At 34.6% G+C, this 21,458-nt stretch overlaps 2 protein-coding genes across 2 annotated transcripts; both read left to right on the forward strand.

Annotated features, from left to right (window-relative positions):
* The first annotated feature begins 2,463 nt into the window (after positions 1 to 2,463).
* On the forward strand, positions 2,464 to 12,545 carry LOC116308026 (pre-mRNA-processing factor 19). The gene is made up of 23 exons (XM_031718375.2): positions 2,464 to 2,917; positions 3,835 to 3,984; positions 4,136 to 4,212; positions 4,893 to 4,950; positions 5,587 to 5,670; positions 5,838 to 5,911; positions 6,060 to 6,092; positions 6,626 to 6,667; positions 6,780 to 6,821; positions 7,109 to 7,183; positions 7,281 to 7,356; positions 7,574 to 7,620; positions 7,823 to 7,885; positions 8,234 to 8,314; positions 8,424 to 8,466; positions 8,895 to 8,926; positions 9,051 to 9,123; positions 9,256 to 9,316; positions 9,479 to 9,574; positions 9,991 to 10,090; positions 10,409 to 10,470; positions 10,616 to 10,659; positions 11,180 to 12,545. The coding sequence occupies exons 1-23, from the start codon at positions 2,899 to 2,901 to the stop codon at positions 11,275 to 11,277; spliced, it is 1,530 nt and encodes a 509-aa protein (XP_031574235.2). The 5' UTR covers positions 2,464 to 2,898; the 3' UTR covers positions 11,278 to 12,545.
* A 1,906-nt stretch (positions 12,546 to 14,451) lies between these two features.
* LOC116308027 (protein unc-119 homolog B) lies at positions 14,452 to 20,386 on the forward strand. Its single transcript, XM_031718376.2, has 4 exons — positions 14,452 to 14,799; positions 14,944 to 15,157; positions 15,319 to 15,491; positions 18,499 to 20,386. Exons 1-4 carry the CDS (start codon positions 14,619 to 14,621, stop codon positions 18,603 to 18,605), a joined length of 675 nt encoding a protein of 224 aa, XP_031574236.1. The 5' UTR covers positions 14,452 to 14,618; the 3' UTR covers positions 18,606 to 20,386.
* Positions 20,387 to 21,458: the final 1,072 nt, after the last annotated feature.

A 21,458-nucleotide genomic window follows, 5' to 3' on the forward strand; every position in this document is an offset into this window, starting at 1 on the left:
TTTAAGTAAGGCTTTTTTGACCAACTAAATTTATTAATACATTCAGTGTTCAATTTGCACATATCTGGAAGCAAAAATAAGAAGCGCTTGGATGGTAAGTTTAAGAATTATGCAACAGAATTGAACAAGATCGATTCTGCAGCTTGCATGTACGGCATTTGAAGCATGTTGTGAATATCGGCCGCCTACCTCAAGCCTGTCCATACGATTCCCACATCCAGAATATTTCAAAGCTCAAATGGACTTAAACTATTGACATTACACGTGATACAATCCCTTCTTTACCAGCTGAAAAGGATCCGAGATTTTTGAATCTCAAATGGTCGAAATTAGTAAAAACACTGATATATAGGCTCTGGGTTGTCAGGTCATAGGCGCGACTCGTTCAGCTAATTCTAGTAACGCCGGCAAATGAAATCAAATCATTTATCGTATCAAATCATTACCTTTTTCCCTTTCATCGCATGGAGCCGCTGTCCAACATGTGCAGTCACAACACGTGTATCAATCTGTCCTGGCTTTGGCCCTTTCTCAGACGAAATTGAAGATTCAAACTGCAAGAATTCAATGAAAGTATTTGTGACGTGAGTAACAGATAGCTTCAGAATCCTCTTTCGTAAATCATCTCACAGCAACTATCATCGAAAATACTTACTTGGATAGCCTATTTACGTCACCGACGTTAAGATTTGTAGCGTCTTAAATGAGTGAACATCAATAGTTCCTTTAAAAAACCCGCTGGTTATGACGGTGGGAATTTCCCCGAAGTCCAAACACTGTCCAGCTCCACGAGAGAGACGTAAATAATTGAAAAATTGATTGGGAATTGCGATAAAAGGTTCCCGGCGATTCAAGGTCAGTTGAAGATCAAGGTTTTCTTATCGAGATTTGAACGTATTTGATGTAAAGGAAATGCAATCTTTTTATGTTTTATAAATAATCTATCGCACGCTGATTGGCTGAAAGACAAACGGTGAAGTTTGTATTTACTTACGGAAATTCAAGACATAGTTCTCCGAAAGTCCTCAAGGGAGGGGTGGGAAGCGGTTGTTGGTCTTTATCGAATAGTTTCCATATTTTTCTTGTCTTGAGGCATGGTTGTAATTCCATCCCTCATATGTGCTCTATTTAGGGGGATTATTCAATCATAAGGAAGCAGGGGTGGGAGGGCGCAGCCAGAATTTCCTTGGAGGGGGGGGGGGGGGGGGGGCAAATATAAAAAATCCGCCATTTTGTTTGCGTCCCCTGCGAAACGCTGAACCAAATAAAAAACGGCCTTATGTCTTACTTTATAAAAATATGAAAATAAAAGGACCCGAAGCATTTTAAGTTTTCTTTTTACGACAAAAAAAAAATTTGAAATTACTGTAAACAATTTAAAAAGCCGCCATTTTGAAGCCACGTTGGAGGGAGCAAGCTACGCCCTTGGAGTGGCTTCAGTGAGTTGCTCACCTAACGTGCTGCCTGTCACCACTGTGATCGGGGTTCTGACATTCCCAGACTCGCGACGGTAGAGTTGTTTGTTAATTATTTCCCGATTTTTGGGTCAAGTTGCATGTGGGTTTTCTTCCCTCCACAGGTAGCCCAAGCTAGCTTTTGATAGTACCAACACAGTAAGAAGTAAATTTTAAAAAATCATTTTAAAATGTTCTTAGTACTTGTGTCTCAAATCAGCTGCTATATCATCATAAGAAAACGACACAAACAACACGTCAGATAACTTTTAAGAATTTTCATTGAAAACTCTTCATCCGTGATAAGAACACTACTCTACAGTGGCCAGAAGCCCATGGCTGGGCAGGGAACACTTGCTGCAACAAGTAATAAGGAAATAAGTAAAAGCTCTTGTGAGGTATTTTAAATCAGAAAAATACATTTGATTTCTCTGATTGATGAGTAAAAAGAAAAAAAGATATTAATATGCATTAAAAAAGAAAAAAAGAAAAGAAAAGAAAAGAAAAGAAAAAGTTAACTGGATACGATGTGGTTTGAAACAATCCACAAAAATTTAAAAAAATAATCGATTCAAATTTGCCATACCCCCGAGACATCCGCAGAGCTGAGGCGTCGTATGGACTTCGGACCTGACGGCGATTAAATCCTTCTGCCCTTGGGTGTACGAATTACGCAAGAAAATGTTCTAGCCGAAGCATCAGGGGAGAGACCAGCCGGCCCCCAGACCATATCGGCTAATCCCTTGCATCTCTGCCACGCACGGAATCGGTTAAAAGTTTAATGCTAAAAAGTCTAGTCTATCTGATCTGATGCATTGTTTTCACGACTATTGTTATGCTGATTCGCCTGTAACCGTGGTCCAGTGGGAAAAACCTGGGCTTCCATATCATAACATTGAGTCAAGTCCGGCTGAGCGAAGTTAGTACCTGGATGGGTGACCTAAGACTTATGCCTACTACAAAAAATTGCAAATTTTTTTTGTTTGTTTTTTTGTTTTAGTTTCCGTTGAGGAGCTCGTCGAAAATTAAAAACTGATGGGCATTTAATCCGGCAGTGGTCAGTGAACTAGGAGTATTTCCTTACCTGAAATAGGACTGTAGTCCTTACCTGAACTAGGAGTATCTTTATACCTGAACTAGGAGTATACCTTACCCTGAACTAGGAATATCCCTTGACCTGAAGTAGGAGTATCCCTTGACCTGAAGTAGGAGTATCCCTTGACCTGAACTACGAATATATCACAACTGAACTACAAACATCACTAGTGTCCCTTATACTTGAACTAGTATTTGGATTTGTGTTTGCGTATTGCACCTCTGGGCCACCGGATGGCTTGCTAACGCCAACACAGATACAGAACCTGGGCTTCCTGTGGTAAAGGAGCGAGACACTGGGATCTACGCCCATAATGCCTCACTCCTCACATGCGGTAAAGAATCCAAGATGGCGATGTACTGCTCAAGTAAGTCACGATTATTACCTTCGCTTTTCAACCTTGTAAATCCTAAATGTGATTATCTTACATAGATTTTATGAAGCACCAAGAATGGATAAATCTTATTCTTGAAATATGCGAGTCTGCATTTGTTATTAACGTCAAAATTCATGTTCTAATGACGGTTCTTTAGAGTTACTAACTGCACGTGGAAGATATTTGGAAATTTTTCTTTTTTGACATGTTTTTTTATTTCTGCTTGAGATGCGGCTTGAGATGTCTAAATAGAGTGTGTTTTTGTAATCGTTGCTTATAAATGAGCCGTGATTTGATCTGCACATTGAAGTATTTTTTAAAGCTGTCAAACTTCAGTGTTTGTGTGTATTGCAAAAGCTATAACACTCTTATTTATTTATGACCAAATACTTGTTGATTAAGCTTATATCACGCTTTTGGAAAGCAAAACTTTGAAAAATAATACATTCGTAGAATTTAGTCACATCAAATGTAGGATTCTAAGAGGATAATATTGAAAATGGAATAATAAAATTTTGATTGAATACTATACAAAAATGTTTGTACTAATGCAAGGTTTCATGTTTCATTAGGGTGTTAACTATATATATATAAGACTAATGTATTATTAATTGCTCTTGAAATAAATCCTCCCATCACTTAGCCTGTTATTATTCTCTATCATTTTTAAATTTATGGAAGTAAGCTCAAAATTGAGAGTTTAGTCAAGGTCAAAAAATTTAATTGCTTCAAACATTTAAAGTCTAATAATAATAAAAATATTTTTCAAAATCAAAGTCTTAGTTAAAAAGAGATGCCACTTTTACAGACACTTTTGGAGTCATGTTTTACATGAAAGACCCATAAATGGTAGATACTGTGTTATAGTATAACTTTGTTTGCTAAATACCTATCTTTTTTGTTATCAGTTAGCAACGAAGTCCCTGAACATGCCTGCCTTTCACCTGTATCTGGTCATGTCTTTGAAAAAAGACTGATAGAAAAGTATATAGCTGAGAATGGTACAGATCCTATTACCGGAGAAGCACTAGCAGAGGAACAGCTTATTGATATAAAAGGTACCATAAACATTAATAGTTATCTGTAGTTTTGAAGAATATCCATACTTCCACAATCAGAGTTTAACAAAGGCACAAGACAAGTATTGCTGCCAGGCACTCACTTGACGTCATCAATGATTCCTTGCTAATAGTTTCCTTGATACTTTAGTGAGTCCTCTTGTTAAGCCAAGGCCACCGTCAGCAACTAGTATTCCTGCTATTTTAAAAACCTTGCAAGATGAATGGGTAAGTCAAATGTATTTGTTTATAGTAATAATAATAATAATAAAGTCCTTTTTTTACGAGGGTAGCACTTAATAACCAGTGGCTAACAAACCTGTGGCCCTGTGATCAAATTGGAATTTACTTGGAGTTGGTTTTTGCGGAGGGTGGAACACCGGAGAACCCGAAAAACCCTCGAAGCACAGGAGAGAACCAACAAACAATTCTACTCATATACAACACTGAACCCGGCAGGACTTGAACTCGGGTCGCATGGATGAGAGGCGAGCGCTCACACCACTACGCCACCCATGCTTCCCACGGGTTTTTTTCTTAGTGAGAATAATAATTATGAACAAGTAAATAATTGGTTTACCTGTGGATTGATAACTGAGCTCTTGAATGACTTGATCAAGTTGGAACCTAAAGTAGTGATTTTCATGCACAAAGGGAAACTGAAAGACAATAATTTAATAATTTTATTACTTATATAGCGCAAAAATTCATTAAAATATATGATCTAATGCGCTTAAACCCAAAAAAGCCTTCAGGGAGAGAACTAGTGAACAACTCTACTTATGTTTTAGCAATATTATTGTTGTTTTTTTTTTAAATTAAATTAAATTAAATTATATAAATTATATTGTATATAAGATGTATTTCTTCATTTATTGTATTTATATATTGTTTTTATTGCTTTTTAGGATGCATGCATGTTGCACACATTCTCGTTACGACAGCAGCTTCAAACAGCTAGACAAGGTAATGATTGACAAAGTCGTCATATGTAGTTTATATATTTTACAACCATTATTCCTACATGGAGGTTTGCTCCACACACACTACCACTACATTCACTTTTTGACACAACTCTCAATGTGTAGTTCCAAAAATTATCCATACCCCCCTCCTCACGGAGGAATAATTATTCTTTTAAGACACCCCCCCCCTACCCCCAGAAATTCCAATTTTCTTTTCTTCCATACAAATTCTGTAATTTTTGTGCTTTCTCTGACCCCCCACTCTTCGGAAATTCCTCTTTGGAGTGGGTATGGATAATTTCTGGAACTATGCAATTCACATTTATTTTTATGAATGGAGAAAAAGCAAAGAACTGAGAGAAAACCCCATTGGTATGGGAAAGAACAAACCATCAAACAATCTCAACTCACATATACTGTTCAGTCAAAAATCTAATCTCCTGCAGCCCCAGGCATAAACCAAACCACTGTGAAGAACAGCCCTGTCAAAGAGCCTTTCATCTATGCATACCACCCATGCCTAGTGTCTTGAATAAAAATTTCTGTTTAAAACTAGTAAGAATATGTAGATAATTCTAGATGAAGCATGGAAGGCAAATTTTTCATGGTTTACCTGAATGATTTTAACCTTTTTTAGAACTGTCTCATGCCTTGTATCAACATGATGCTGCTTGCCGTGTGATTGCTAGGTTGACCAAGGAAGTTACTGCTGCCCGTGAAGGTTTGAATTCAAATTTTATAAAATACTTTTGTAATGTCAAGTCACTTCTTGCACTTAAAATTTTGTCTATAATTGGGCTACCTGTGGTGTATTTACCACAGGAAACCCAACTAGGATAAAATATCACAAACTATTTTTGTGACTTAAAAAAAATTCTTGTTTTTAAGCTTTGGCCACTCTGAAACCACAAGCTGGTATTGCCGTCACTCCTATCACACCTACTCCTGCAGCATCCATGCCAGTAAGTGACTTTTGAATCTTTGAGTATAATGTTTTGTGGTGTGTAAATCTCTTATAAATATGAAGAGATAACTAGCTAAAAACTATAAATATAAATCAGTGTTTCAATATTTTAAAGAATTCACATGACTCATTTTTATGATTTTTAGGCTGAAGAAAAAATGGAAGTATCTGCTGCTGAGGTTAGCATTCATCTGTTACTGTTGTGTGTTTAGTTTACCCTCTTAAGATAATCTTTAAAAACTGAAATATAAATGGATTGATTTAAAAAATTAATTTCAAGATAGTGCCTAGTCAGTGCAGAGTTCACAAATGCACCAAAATTATTGATATGATTACACCTGAGGTGAACAAAGGGGTTAGCTTGACTCAAGAATCTGGACAGAAATCCAAATTAAAACTTCTTTCTTGCCACTAATCTTATTCAGATTTCAAAAATGACTCCCTAATTTAACAATTTAATAACAACATAAGTCCTTGATAATATCACAGAAAATATTGTGAGCACTATTAAATAATATTTCTGGTTTGTTTTTCACTCCAAACAAGCAGTGATTCAGATCATGGCACTATTTTTATAGCTCATTTTTTCCCCATGCTGTTGATTTTTTTCATGTATAAATAGTGCTTTGGGAGCTTTATAATACTGTAATTAAGTTAATATTACTGTTTTTTTAGTCTGAAAAAAATGTTAATATTACTTTGTTTTTCTTAGCCTGAAGGAGAAGCTGGCATGTCAGAGGAAGTGCTACAAAAGGTAATTGAAAATATATTGTATTTATCTTATTATTATTTTTAAGAGTTGCCAAATAAGATATTGTATGATTGCTATACACAGTTTAATAATTGAATGTTTTCTTTGATTTTAGTTGCAAAAAAAAGCAACTCTCCTTACAGCGGAGCGTAAAAAGGTATGTACCCTCTTTTTGTTATATTTGTGATACAGTAGGATCTCTCCTTACAGACATCTCTGTATTATGGACAGCTCTATATTATGGACAGATGATTAGATCCAGGCAAAAGCACCATGCATTCTTTTGTTTTATAGACCTGACCTCTATATGAAGTACACATTTATATAACTGACACTTTTTTCTTCGGGCCTCCATATTAAAGAGGTTCCACTGTAATATACTTTGCTTGGGATCACTCTTTTTCTTACAAAGTTTTTGTTGTTCTCAATGTTTGTGATTTATAGAGAGGAAAGAAAATGCCAGAAGACCTCACAACACCAGATGAAATCAGAAGCTATCATCAAGTTGCTACTTATCCAGTGAGTTGGCCCTTTAGCAATCTATCTTGATGTTTCTGCTTCTTGTTTCCATGGTGATCTGTTGTTGATTGTGTTGTTATTGTTGTTGTTTTTCCAGGGTCTTCATAGTGCAAGCACTCCTGGAATCCTTGCGCTTGATGTTCAACTTTCAGATACATCTAAAGTGTTGACAGGTTTGTTCTCCTATCATAGATTATATTTTACGGGACTGTGACAAACCTACATCTGCATGTGCATTATCTTGGTGATTTGATGGGATAAGCACTACACATATGAGTTTGTTTGAGGAGTGCCATCAACTTAACTTCTTTAACTTGATTATGCAGAGTGCTGCATTCTTGTACCATCTTAAAATCCTGAAATAAATCAAAATTTCCTAATTTTTTTCAGGTGGACTTGATAAAAGTGCTGTTGTATTTCACAAAGACGCAGAACAGGTAATTTTCTACAATAGTCTTGTCATATAATGAGTATTGATATACGTAAAGATTTGGCCTAACAAGTTCTAATCCTGGCCAGGTTTTGTCCAATGACTGGCAGTTATTTTAAGCCCTGTGGACAGTGTTTGAAGCTCATATAATTCACTAATAGTGTTATTGTTATGTACATTATATACTAAGATCTCCTTGACTTCTACAGGTTGTTGCAACTCTCAAGGGACACACCAAAAAGGTCACCAATGTTATCTACCATCCTACAGAGGTAATGATCTTATTCTGAAATAAATGTAGCTTCAAGGTTTAAGAAATATACTGGTAGTTGTTTTGGTTAAAATAATATTAACAATGATGATGACAACACGACTGCAACGACGCAGCAAAAACAACAATGCAACAATAAGGCAGCAACAACAACAACAGACGACGACATGATGATGATGATGATGATAATACTTAACTCAAATAATACATTAAGAAATAAGACTAATATTTGAAAAGTTGGACCTTGATGTTAGCTCTATATAAAAGTCCACTGATTAGTGCTAAAAAATATGTCACCATAATAATTGCTAGAAACATTCACAAAGGTTATGTATTTGTCTTTATTCAGGAAATTGGTATTACAGGATCAGCTGATAGCAGTATTAGAGTCTGGTCTATATCCAATGCATTGTGCGCTCACATTATCAAGGTAAGGGGAGGGACAGGAAGGTTTCCACATGGTATGACATCATAATCTACATAAAGTTATACACATATAGATACATATAATCATTAATGTTATTTGGTTTTCATTCCAGGCACATGACCAAGCTGTCACTGGGCTCAGTCTTCATGCTACTGGTAAGGGAAAAATTCATTCACTTTTGAGAAGTTTTATATGTAGAGTGTGTGACCATTATACGGCTCAGGAAAAACATGCATATTAACTTCATTAAACAATGAAAATCAAGTACATTTTAGATTCTTCAACTCTGGCGAAGAAGTTATATCATCAGTAAATAAAACCAACTCTACAAAATTTAAAAACCCAGTTTCTGTTTGTCTTCACAACACAACAATCTCTCTTGTCTCTCTGCTCATGATACAATCATCTTATTTTCAAAACACACTAGTGCATGCTCAACTATAAAGTATAACTGAAAAATGTTTGTTCAAGTTCACTTGGCTACAAGTGAATCACTAAAGGCTTTTTGATTTAAGCTAATCAAGAATGAGAAAATTCTTTCCCTTTATTGCACTTTTTGATTATTTCCTTCTTTTATTTTCAGGTGATTTCTTGTTGAGTTGTTCTGCTGACCAGGTAAAAATCCAAATATTTAGGATTATTTTTTATTACTATTTACAGAAACTGATCACAAGAAAAATTTCCCTTGCATTTTAAGCACCATGTAGCTAACTATGATTCATATTTCTGTTCGATATAGCACTGGGCATTCTCTGATATACATACTGGACGTGTCTTGACTAAGTGTCTATCCGACCCATCTGTCAATCAAGGTGAGAGGACAGCTGTCCATATTGGTTTAGGAAAATTTAACAGATGATATTTCTCATTAACTAGTTCTGGGACCATTTCCACTTTGCCGTCCATGGTTCTTTTAACTTTATTATTACTATTTTTTTCCTTAGGTCTAACTTGTGCCCAGTTTCATCCTGATGGTCTTATCTTCGGTACTGGAACTTCTGATAGGTGAGGGTCTTATTCTTGCATACTCATACCTGTACTAAGTTGTGTTAGTATAGACTTCAGAAAATGCCACAAAACTATCAGCATCATCTATGATTTGAGTTAATTTTTTTAGATTCGTTAACTTCCTTTTCTAATTGCATTTTTTCTTTCTTTCTTCTCCAGCTTAATCAAGATCTGGGATCTCAAGGAGAGGGCTAATGTAGCCAAGTTCCCTGGACACTCTGGACCAATAAAAGACATCAGCTTCTCTGAAAATGGGTACAATTACATTTGATGTTATAGATATTTTTGGGTATCAAGGGTTGTATAGCAGTAGCGCCTCTACCTTACACCCCCGTGGTCTCAGGGTCAATTCCTGGAATTGGCATTACTAGTGAATAGAGTTTGTTGGACCTCTGTTTGATTCTTCTTCAGGTTCTCCAGTTTTCCTACTTTCCAAAAACATAACACTCTAAATTCCACTTTGATCTGTGAATTAGTTGCTTTGATTAGCTTTATTCCATTACGACAAGTTAAATTCTAATTGCAACTGTGACTGTTGGCTCTGCGCTTACTATATCAGCAAACTCATATCAACTCATATTTCGTTTTACAATTTAATCTAATTGAAGAAGTTTTTCAGTGTGTTTAATGCATGACTTGCAATCATCTAACACAATGCCTTATTTTTACAGTTACTACTTAGCTACTTCAGCAGATGATTCAGTCGTTAAGTTATGGGATTTGAGAAAACTTAAAAATTTCAAGACCATCACACTTGAGGATAGATTTGAGGTACGACTTATGGACCTAATTCACCTAGGCGTAATATAATTATTCCAATTTCAGACCATGTATTATTCCCTTGAGAATGGAGTTGTATCCATATTCATGTGTTAAACAAAGAAATGATACACTAGGGAATGAATAACACATGGTCTGAAGAAATAAACCATGCTGAAGCTAGAAAGGTGTATCAGAGTTTACACTTACTGTACCCCTTTGAAGTTAGTTCCTGGATCAGTTCTCAAGATTTTTCAACTTTATAATTTGTAAATGATTTTTTTGTTTATTTGCTCATTCATTCATATTTTCCATCTTTCTTTTTCACAGGTGAAATCACTCAGTTTTGACCAGAGTGGTACTTACTTGGCCGTAGGAGGAACTGATATACAGTAAGTGTTTAAATTGCTTCCTGAAACAGAACATATAGCTTGGCTACATGTCGTAATGTTTCACATCTTATTGATGTTGTTGTGTCGTTAAAAGTAAAGAGTTCTCTTAGATCACAAATTCATTATTTTTTATTTTTTCTTCCAGGATATACTTGGTAAAGCAATGGGAGTTGCTGAACAGTTTTAACGGTAAGTTTTGCTCACAAACAAAAGTCTAATCAAAGCTAACTCTGGACCCTTATAAAGAAGGGTTTTTTCCCTCATGGAACTAAAGATAGGTCCATACCTCTGTGTATTTGGCATATTATTTCCTAAATAATTAACAATTTCCCAAATAATTAATCATTAATTAGTATGGACCCTTCAAAACAAAAGTTTTCCCCCTTGGAATTGAGTGAGATGGGTCCATACAACTGTGTATTTGGGAATAATATTTCCAATTTTTAACTTTTGTCCAACCTTTGCTTTGATTTTCTTCCAACAAAATTTAAATGGTTTGGAAAGCTATTTCAAGCAGCCAAGCTTATTTTTTTCACTCCATTTATATTAGTGTTTTGATCCAGTTGGACAAAGCTTTCGTTTGTGTAGTATAATAGATAATTTTTTTTCTGTCTCGCAGATCCTTTTTTATTTTGGTAAAGTGCTTTATCTTATGTGTCTCGTATTGCATTAAATATTTATTCTGATTGTCTAAACCATTGTCTTTCAGATCACACTGGTCTAGTAACAGGAGTTAAGTTTGGTAGACATGCCGGTTCTGTCATCTCTTCTAGTATGGATCGTCACCTCAAATTCTTTTCTTCATAAACTCCCATCTGGATAGCTGTGTAAACAGGACATTTTAGTATTTTTATCAACTTCTAATCAAACAGACAGCATGTTTATATGCATAACTGTACAGGTTTTTAAAATCTATTTACCAAGCAGTGGGTAGACATTAGGTGAACATGGTTGAACTTCTATTAGACTTCTATTAGCTTGGGCATAAATTATTACCATTTCAGACCACGTGTCATTCCCCAGAGTATTATCTCTTTGTCTAATGGCTGTGCATGAGAAGACTCATGAATATCGATACCACTTAAACAAAATATGGTCTAAAATGGAAAACCTTCAACCAAGTTAAAGGTCTATTAGACGTAGCAACTGCCTTGTAACCTGTAACCTTGGTAACCTGTCATAGTCATAAATTATTGCAAAGAAATAGAGGTTGGTTGCTTGTAGGTGACCACTTACTAAATTTTCTACTGTGATTCCAAAGTCCTGAGTTATCACTGCACATGAAATCAATGTATAAAACCTGCGTCAAATCTCATTCATGTAGCAAAGCAAATTAACTTCCTTCAAACTTTTACATTTTCCAACCAGTTACAGCGCAACGCGCAAAAGTATGACCACATTTTATGTATTCCCATACTTCTATGCACAAGCTTTTTGCCGTCAAATGAGGGTTATCATGTCTTATTTGGTAAAACAAGCCAGATTCGCATTGAAATGTGTCAGTTTAACTCACAAAGACCTGTGCATATAAGTATGCAAATACATTAAAATATATGTTGTCATAGTTTTGCACATTGAGCTGTAATAACAACCCTTTTAAGCTCCAGCTGGACTTAAGGAAACAACAACTTTAATAGCCAAATAACTGTAGGTGTTATCATGTTTTAAAGCACTTGGGGATTGGTTGAACACCCGAGAAGCATAGAGAATTTCTATCCTATGCTTTTGTGCTTCTTCTAACACTTCTCTCGTGTCCTGCCAATCCCCACAAATATGTCCTGTGGTCAAGATCAGGTGCCAAATTCTTTTCCAGTATTGAATCTAATGCATTCCTGAACATCAATGCTTTTTAAAAGCTTTTTCTATACTTGGAAAAATTGGTTTCTGAACTGGGACTGCAAGCACACAACATGAAAAAATTTGTAAAATAGGCAATTTGTAGATGGCAGACATTTATTTTTACTAACACTACCAAAATGCTTTGCAAGTCTTGGTACTTTGTCAAATTTTCATTTTCTCGTGAGAGTAGTAAGACAATTGGTGCTAATTAACTGAATAAAAAGAAGTCTGCAAAGGATTCTGGTAGTTATAGTAAATTATGCTATAATGGCTTAATCTCTTATTTGTAAGATGAAGACAAGACTTATATTCATTAATTTTGACATCTTTAGATTCCAGTTTTCTGTTATTTCTACTGCCTGCATGTCTTCTTTTTGTGTTTTAATAAATATGATGTGTAAAGTAGAGTACTTTTCTTTTTTTCGTTTTCATTTTTTCATTCGTTCTGCTCAGCCTCCTACATTCTGTCTTTTCTGGGTTTCTTGTGAAAGTTGTCAGGAGAGAAAGATTGAAAAAAGAGGAGAGAAAAAGGAGAGTGTCTACCAAAACTTCACCGTTTTTCACATCTTTTTCACAAGCCCCTTAGAAAAATCATAGGCACAGGTAGCCCACCAATAGAGGAATACAAAATAGTTGAAAGTGCCATAAAGTAGTCAATGATTTACGGTCACTCCCTTGAGAAGGAAGTAGTAAAAGAATGGTGGGTTTTTGGTTGAAATAGCAAAAAGAAAATAGCTGGAATAACTGTTGGCTCATGCCAGATTTCCAGCCATCTTGGTTTTTTTCTTTTTTTTTCTTTTTTTTTCTTTTTTTTTTTTTTTTTTTGCACCAGTGATACTCTCTCTTTCGAGTTCTCATGGACAGGTGAACAAAACTCAGATGGCTTAAAATCTAAGTTATCGTTGAGATATTTAATGTTGTTTGTGGTCAGCCTATCCATTTAGAATATAGAACCCTGCATTCAATCTCTACCTGAGGGTTGTCAAAACAGTTAACATTAATATCAAAAAGGTTCATTTCTGAAAAGAAGGAAATTCTTTTGTTTTGACTCCATATTAAAAAATGTGCAAGGGGTCTGTTATTACTACTTAACTCCCTAAGGATGGAAAATTTTAGAATTATTGTGGTAGAACACCCATTTGGTTAATGAAGAGTAATTCCAGAGACTAACTGAAGTTTTCATCAAAAATTGCAAGAATGTTTTGCAGAAGACCAGTTGTGACTGCAGAATGAGCATAAGCTGAGACTGAACAATTGCTCCCTACATTCAACACTTAAAAACATTTTTATAACACTTTTGTGCAATCTGAAAAACATTATTACATGTGAAAAAAGTTGCATGACAATATGTTAACAGGCAGCACAACCTTGATAAATGTAGCCTGCCTTACTCAGTCCCTAGGGCTACCATACATGCTGGATTAAGTGTAGTTACACCTCACACCTGCACCTTTGGCATGGATGGTCAATATGGACATCTCTGCCAATGATTCATTTAAAAAACAGGTTATATCATTATGCAGGTAATTAATGAATATCTCTAGAAAACAACACAAATAAACCATGATGAATTCATTCAGAACTATATTATTAGTCATACTCATTAAATAAGCTCGTAAAAACAGGTCATAAGAAATTGTCAAAAGTGTAGATGCTGTTCTGAATTGGATCACCTCTTTTATGACATGCAATTTTTTCACTTAAACACTAATAATAAATGATTATATAAAATAATTTATTGGTATGAAATAACTTTAAACATGTGGCTGATGACAACCTGATTGATTGCAACAGTAGTTAATTAAGAAAATAATTGGACAGTTAACTATATGGAATTAATGAGAAGCTGTATAATTAATATAGTTATTAATTATGATTGCAACCATTCATACATGTGCATTAATTCATATATGTGCAGTTATGTAATAATTTTGTAGATTTTCAAGTGAAGAATTTTGTGATAGCTTAACATATATGGCTTTTTGACCAACATGGTGCTCTTTTACCATCTATGAATACTTTAACTATACCCATATTTTTTGGTTTATTTACTACAAGTAAACACTTTCAACACTTTTGTATTCACTACCGTTGTCATAACGACGGTTGGTAACATACTGCCGCTGACCTTGTAGACTTTCCTTCGCGGTCGATCAAAGCGTCCATTTTAATGTTTGCATGAAAGAAGAGCAAAGAAAGAACGAGATCATTTGGCATTTTTTCTCCTTTAAACCAACAATCTAGTCCCCGAGTGCCTCTCGAACTATTTATCATTCATTTAGGGCCTGTGAGTTTTTTGTACTTTAGATATGAGTAAGAAATCCTCGGCTAGTTCGGGTGAAGATGGCAGTCGTTCCGCGTCCAAGAAGAAAGGAGGAGGATTTCTCGCTCGACAAGCAAAAGCTAAAAAGACGATAACGGAGGAAGAACTTCTTAAAAAGGGTTCTGTTTCACCTGAAGATGTACTCAAACTCACAAAGTCCACAGACAGTTAGTATTTTGTACTGAATTTCTTTTAGTTGTTGCTGTGTTTTAATTGGATTTTGAGTTACACGTTGAACGTCAAAATACCTAGCCTTCATGGACCAATGCAAACAAACTTTACTTGACTCGTTATCTCAACTTTTCTTTCAGATTATTTGTGTGAACCACAAGCTAATGTTTTCAACATAGACTTTACGAGGTTCAAAATACGAGACATGGAGACTGGCGAGGTTCTTTTCGAAATCGCAAAACCGGACAACTTGGAGGACGAGGTGATAGAAAATGAAGATGATCCTAACGCAGGTCGCTTCGTACGATACAAGTTTACATCAGAATTTCTGCGATTAAAAACCGTGGGAGCAACGTAAGTAGTAATAGAATAGAATAACTCGGATAGAAAGATTCCAGCAATGTGATCTTGGGTTGTTTTGGTGAAGAATAACCTGTCCGTCATCTTCACTCAACACATGTTACTCCACAACGACTCTCCATTCATCGTCTTCCTTCTTTATTTGTTTATTTTAGGGTAGAGTTTACCGTCGGCGATAAGCCAATACAGAACTTCAGGATGGTTGAACGACATTATTTTCGGGATCGTCTTCTTAAAAGCTTCGATTTTGACTTTGGTTTTTGTATCCCTAACAGTAAGAATACTTGTGAACACATCTACGAATTTCCATCCCTAACTCCCGATCAAGGTGAGATAAATATGATACTAAACTTACATCTGCCCTTTCTCGATTTTAACCAATTTTTATATCATTTATTCCACCAGATCTAAACCCACAAATATATGAAATATATAGTAACTTTACTACTACAAATTCAAAAAAAAATACGGTTTAATTTTTTTGAGGAAAATATATGTTTTTCGTATTATTTTTCTATTCAATTTGGTGGTCAATTTTTCTGTGATCGATAAAGAAAACATTACCTAATGTAACCAGGTTGTTATATTAATTAACCAAAAGCCTTCATAATAAAAAATTTAGATTTAAATACCCTTACGATTTCGTACCTAAAGAACACTTAGTAGTCACAGTTTTGAAATAATTTTGACAAATTAAAACTTGATTTATTCATTATTACCATTTGACGTTTCTTTGGTAATGGCTTAATGACGATAATATGACTTCAAGTTGAATTTGTTATTTTGTCTAACCTTCCTTGCCTAAAATATCCCTGTGTCAAATGCTTGATATTGGAAAATTCCTGCCTAAGTGTTTTCTTATATTCGTTTTACATATAACAAGTGGTAAGATAGATCAAGGTTTTGTATCATAAGTGACATTACGTCTGTAAGCCTCTTATGTTGTTAAAACTACTAATATAAGGTACCACTTAAATCGGATTGGAAATAAAATAAAACAGGTTGTATGATATAAAATAACAGAAATCATAAGAAAATGCCCCCTAGACTGCATTTTTTAGTTCATTTATTGGATTTTTCAATTCTTTTTTCATTTTCAATCTTGTAATGTATTCAAAAATAAATTCAAATCTCGGAAGTGTAAGAAAAAAGAGCCGTCGAAAGAAGCAAAATTAGCCAATCAACGATAAGCCCAACTACATTCCAACAACCACCCGCAACCAATAATAATATTGATAAAATTAATACAAAGTCATTGAGTCATACATGTTTGTCGCAGCTCTTTGAAATTTGAATTTAATTTTGATTCATTGATGGAAGATTGAAACAACCAAAAATCCAGTAATGACCTGAAGTTGGCAGTCTAGGGGGCCACGCTTCATGTCCTCTGACTGTAAAATTATGATTGGAAATCCAATCAATATCAATGGAGAGATAAGTTACCATGATTGATTCAGTTATTTTGGGTCAATCCATGACCAAATGATAGTCACAAAAAAAGTATATCACTGATTGAAATCAATCATAACAATCATCATCATCAATAACAATCCACTGCAATCACATCCAATCAATATGAATTGATTAGGTCACAAATTTCTAGATTCCTTTTCAAGTCAACAATCTATTTCTCATCAGCTTCCAGTATCAATCAAATTGATGGATAAATTGAGTTGTAACCATATATATGTGTGTTTTCGTGCACATCAATTAAACATAATAAATGGTTCTCAGAGGAAAACCAAATGGTCTGAAATTAGAATTCAAAACATTATGCCCAAACTTAAAAGGTCTGTTTTTATAAAAGTCACAATTGAGAATTATATTGCTTCTTAAGTGCAACTGTTAAAGAAAGAAATGTTACTCAGGGGAATGATATGTGCTCTGTACACCCAACCTAAAAAGGTCTATCTTTCACAAGAGAGTCACGAACAAGAAAAACATAAAAATGTGAAGCTCATTACATCCAATCTAATTTCCCATATAATTTATCCCTTTTTTCTGCATAATGTGTTGTTCCAGATAATTCTTATCCAGTGGATAAATTTATTGGATAACAGCATCACTTTATTCACTGGATAAGGATTTATCCATCGGATAGCACTATCCTCCCTTCGTACAACCTATCCCTGTTTCCATTAATAAATAATAAAAAATATTGTTTTGATATTATGAACTTTGACATTGTAGTAACCTTTTTTGAATATTATTTTTTCTCTGATAACTCAAAAATATGATCACTCTAAATTGTAAATTGAGCTTTACTAGATAGTAACAAAGACTTAATAAATTCTAGTCCTGTAGACATAAAATCATATCAACTGTATGCATTTGATTTATTTGTGTTAAATTATATCAATAATAATGTTATCAAATCCAGTGGGTTATTGACATGTGAGGTTATTGACATGTGTTAATTTGAAAGTTCTTCCTGTATAATTCTTCCCTATATTATGAATAGTGCGTACAATACTGACAGAACTAGTTAAAAGCACAGGTTATGAAATGCAGGCGACAGGCTGTATAATTCTTTTCTATATAATAAATAGTGCGTACAATACTGATAGAACTAGTTGAAAGCCCAGGTTATGAAACGCAGGCAACAGGCTGTATAATAATTCTTCCCTATATTAGAAAACATGCATACAGTACTGATAGAATAATGAAAAATATTCTGGTTACCACCATGTGTTCTAAGACAAAATGTTAGCCAATCAGAATCAAGAAAATATTTTCTTTAGCCATAAACATGATTTTACAGTATTTACTTTGTCTTTCATGAACAAAATTTGATTACCTTTAGATAGAATATTTATCCATTTTCATGATGGCATAAGATGACATTTTCAGCTTGCAGATTCAACAATATTTTTATTATTAGTACGATTTGAATAATTTGTTTACCATGAATGGAAATAATTATTTCCAGATAGGAAGATGTTTCTTTGCATATAATAACTCAGTAGAAATTATTATTTCCAGCAGGCTTTCTTCAACTTACTTTTTGAAGGTTTACTGTAACAGCATGTTTGCCAATATAACTGTAATAATGAGTACTCTTTTCCTATGTTTTCACCAGCGCTTCCCATTTTACTATTGACTCTTCTCCTCAGACCACATTCCTTTTCCCATTTTTTATCTATCCCATCTCACAGCCTTTAACCCATTTTTTCTAGCGATTTACATTTTTTTCACTAGGGATTTCCAATCTTTCAAATGATATTTTCTTTTTCTTTCAGTAGCTCTCTATCTTATTTATCCCTCTTTTCCCATCCCCACTTCTTTTTCCCATGTTGCCTTTAATATTTTAACATTTTTTCTCCTTCCATATGCAGTACAAGAAATGATAGACCATCCTTTTGAAACCAAGTCAGATAGTTTTTACTTTGTGGACAGCAAGTTAGTGATGCATAACAAAGCAGACTATGCTTACAATGGATGATTCCTCACAGACAATATTCAACTTTCCTTCCTTAAACAACATGGCTTTTATTGTTACCTTCTTCATCAAGATATTTCTGTCCTTTTATTCACAATGGTAAAAGGAGAGAATTCATTCGCAACAAATTTTGATTTTTGCCAAGGCCAGTAAGAGTTGATGTGGTTTCATGCTGTGACTGTGAAAAACAGCATTTTGGATCAAGCAATTCCTCATTACCAAAGATATTGTGCTGCAGTATTTTTCAGGTTGCTGAAGCTAACTGCTCTGCCTAACTTACTGTGTTTTTTCCATATTCTGCAAACTCTGACATTTCAACAGCTAGTTGTGAAATCGTTTTTTTACTGCAGTCAGTCAAGAATATAAATATTATTATATATATTATTTTTTATTGACGGTAGTGAGAAATTAAATTTCAGAGTGCAGCTTGCAACAACTAAGTTTGCAAAATATGAAAAACCGTGTATTCTAGTTTACTATTGTCTCTACTGTAATTTTCAATATTAAAAAGCATTGGCTCTTTTGAAGAATCTGTTGGAATTCAGCTTTTCCTGTTACCAGTCAAAAAATTCAAGACCTACCAAGTGATCATACTTTGATTGACAGCAGCACGAAGCTAAATTCCAATCAGCACCAGGAAATTTATGAGCCCATGTGAAGTTGGAAATAATCTTCTGCATGAAATTAGGTTTAGATGTTGTATAGGTTTTTATACTCAACGATCAATGGTTTAATAATATTGGCAATATATATAGCATATAGCATTATGATATTGCTCCAGTTAGTTAAACAATAGAACATTTAAAAAGGGACTGTATTAGCATGTGAAATAGCAACATTATTCCTTCATGTACATTATCCTCTACTTGAAAATAACTGGGTTTCCTTCGTATTCCTTTTCAGTCTTGTAAGAATTGACGAAAGATAGGGTGACTCCTTTAACGTCATGCAGGGTAAAAATAATGGCTCCTTAGAGAACGATATCTGTCCAAAATATACACTTGTCCAGCCAAATGCCTATTAGGTTGGTCCACTTGACCATTCACATTAACTGGTATGATGTGCCAAAATATTGTATCCTGCCATTGAGCAGCCATTATTCTTAGCCATGTGATCTATGATGCAGCACGCTCAAGTGCCATCTGTACTATTCTTGATTTTCACATTGAAAACTCCATATCAGTTAAATTTTACAACTTGTTTTGTTTTCTTTACTATAAACCCATGTGGCAGCCATATATTATTTCATTCTCTTGAGATTGGTTACAAACTAAGAACAGGGTTCGTGCTACTCCTTAAACTCCTTGAAAACTCCTTGAATTTAATTCACGTTTTCAAGGGCACTTGAAAAGCCCTTGAGTTTTATGATTTTAGCTAAATTCCTTGAAAACTACTTGGATTTTTGTTTTGATCATTACTTGCATGGTTCTGAAATAGATCTAGTCTAGTCAGAAAGATCAGAAAATATGAAAGTCGGCCATGTGCAACCATTGTGTAAAACCTTGGCATATTTAGCTGAACATACTCCTTGAAAATTCATTTTTGGGTCCTTGTATACTCCTTGAATAGTCCTTAAATTTTAACTTGTTATCTCAGCATGAACCCTGTAAGAAGTGGCAAAAACTTGGGAGGGACTCATGTGATAGCTCAGATGGGAGAAGTATAGTATTTAGCTCTTGTTCTATAGTTAACCTTGCAAACTGATCCATGAAAGAATTATTTTCACCCTTACAAAGCATTCATTGATTCCCATATTCTATGAAATAAAAACAGTTTTATTTAAATCTAAGCATTTTAGCACCTTTTCAAACTATATGCATAATGTATGAAGAATGCAAAATAGGTCATTTTTGGGCAAAAAGCATGGGCTATAGCCCATGGTTTTGACCTATTTTGGACCATTTTCACACCTTTTCAAACTATATGCATAATGTATGAAGAATGCAAAATAGGTCATTTTTGGTCACTTTTGGGCAAAAAGCATGGGCTATAGCCCATGGTTTTGACCTATTTTGGACCATTTTCACACCTTTTCAAACTATATGCATAATGTATGAAGAATGCAAAAAAGGTCATTTTTGGTCATTTTTGGGCAAAAAGCATGGGCTATAGCCCATGGTTTTGACCTATTCTGGACCATTTTCACACCTTTTCAAACTATATGCATAATGTATGAAGAATGCAAAATAGGTCATTTTTGGGCAAAAAGCATGGGCTATAGCCCATGGTTTTGACCTATTCTGGACCATTTTCACACCTTTTCAAACTATATGCATAATGTATGAAGAATGCAAAATAGGTCATTTTTGGGCAAAAAGCATGGGCTATAGCCCATGGTTTTGACCTATTTTGGACCATTTTCACACCTTTTCAAACTATATGCATAATGTATGAAGAATGCAAAATAGGTCATTTTTGTGCAAAAAGCATGGGCTATAGCCCATGGTTTTGACCTATTTTGGACCATTTTCACACCTTTTCAAACTATATGCATAATGTATGAAGAATGCAAAATAGGTCATTTTTGGGCAAAAAGCATGGGCTTGGTTTTGACCTATTTTGGACCATTTTCACACCTTTTTAAACTATATGCATAATGTATGAAGAATGCAAAAAAGGTCATTTTTGGTCATTTTTGGGCAAAAAGCATGGGCTATAGCCTATGGTTTTGACCTATTTTGGACCATTTTCACACCTTTTCAAACTATATGCATAATGTATGAAGAATGCAAAATAGGTCATTTTTGGGCAAAAAGCATGGGCTATAGCCCATGGTTTTGACCTATTTTGGACCATTTTCACACCTTTTCAAACTATATGCATAATGTATGAAGAATGCAAAATAGGTCATTTTTG

This window comes from Actinia tenebrosa, unplaced genomic scaffold (assembly GCF_029948245.1).
Source record: "Actinia tenebrosa isolate PJP-AT-01 unplaced genomic scaffold, QUT_ActTen_1.0 PGA_scaffold1__47_contigs__length_23844297, whole genome shotgun sequence".
Classification (NCBI taxonomy): Eukaryota; Metazoa; Cnidaria; class Anthozoa; order Actiniaria; family Actiniidae; genus Actinia; species Actinia tenebrosa.

Coding starts and splice junctions, on each gene's coding strand:
- LOC116308027 (XM_031718376.2), top strand. CDS start 14,619: ATGAGTAAGAAATCCTCGGCTAGTTCGGGTGAAGATGGCAGTCGTTCC. Junction 14,800..14,943: donor ACTCACAAAGTCCACAGACA/GTTAGTATTTTG, acceptor CTTTTCTTTCAG/ATTATTTGTGTGAACCACAA. Junction 15,492..18,498: donor ATCCCTAACTCCCGATCAAG/GTGAGATAAATA, acceptor TTCCATATGCAG/TACAAGAAATGATAGACCAT.
- LOC116308026 (XM_031718375.2), top strand. Junction 4,213..4,892: donor AAACCTTGCAAGATGAATGG/GTAAGTCAAATG, acceptor ATTGCTTTTTAG/GATGCATGCATGTTGCACAC. Junction 5,912..6,059: donor CTCCTGCAGCATCCATGCCA/GTAAGTGACTTT, acceptor TATGATTTTTAG/GCTGAAGAAAAAATGGAAGT.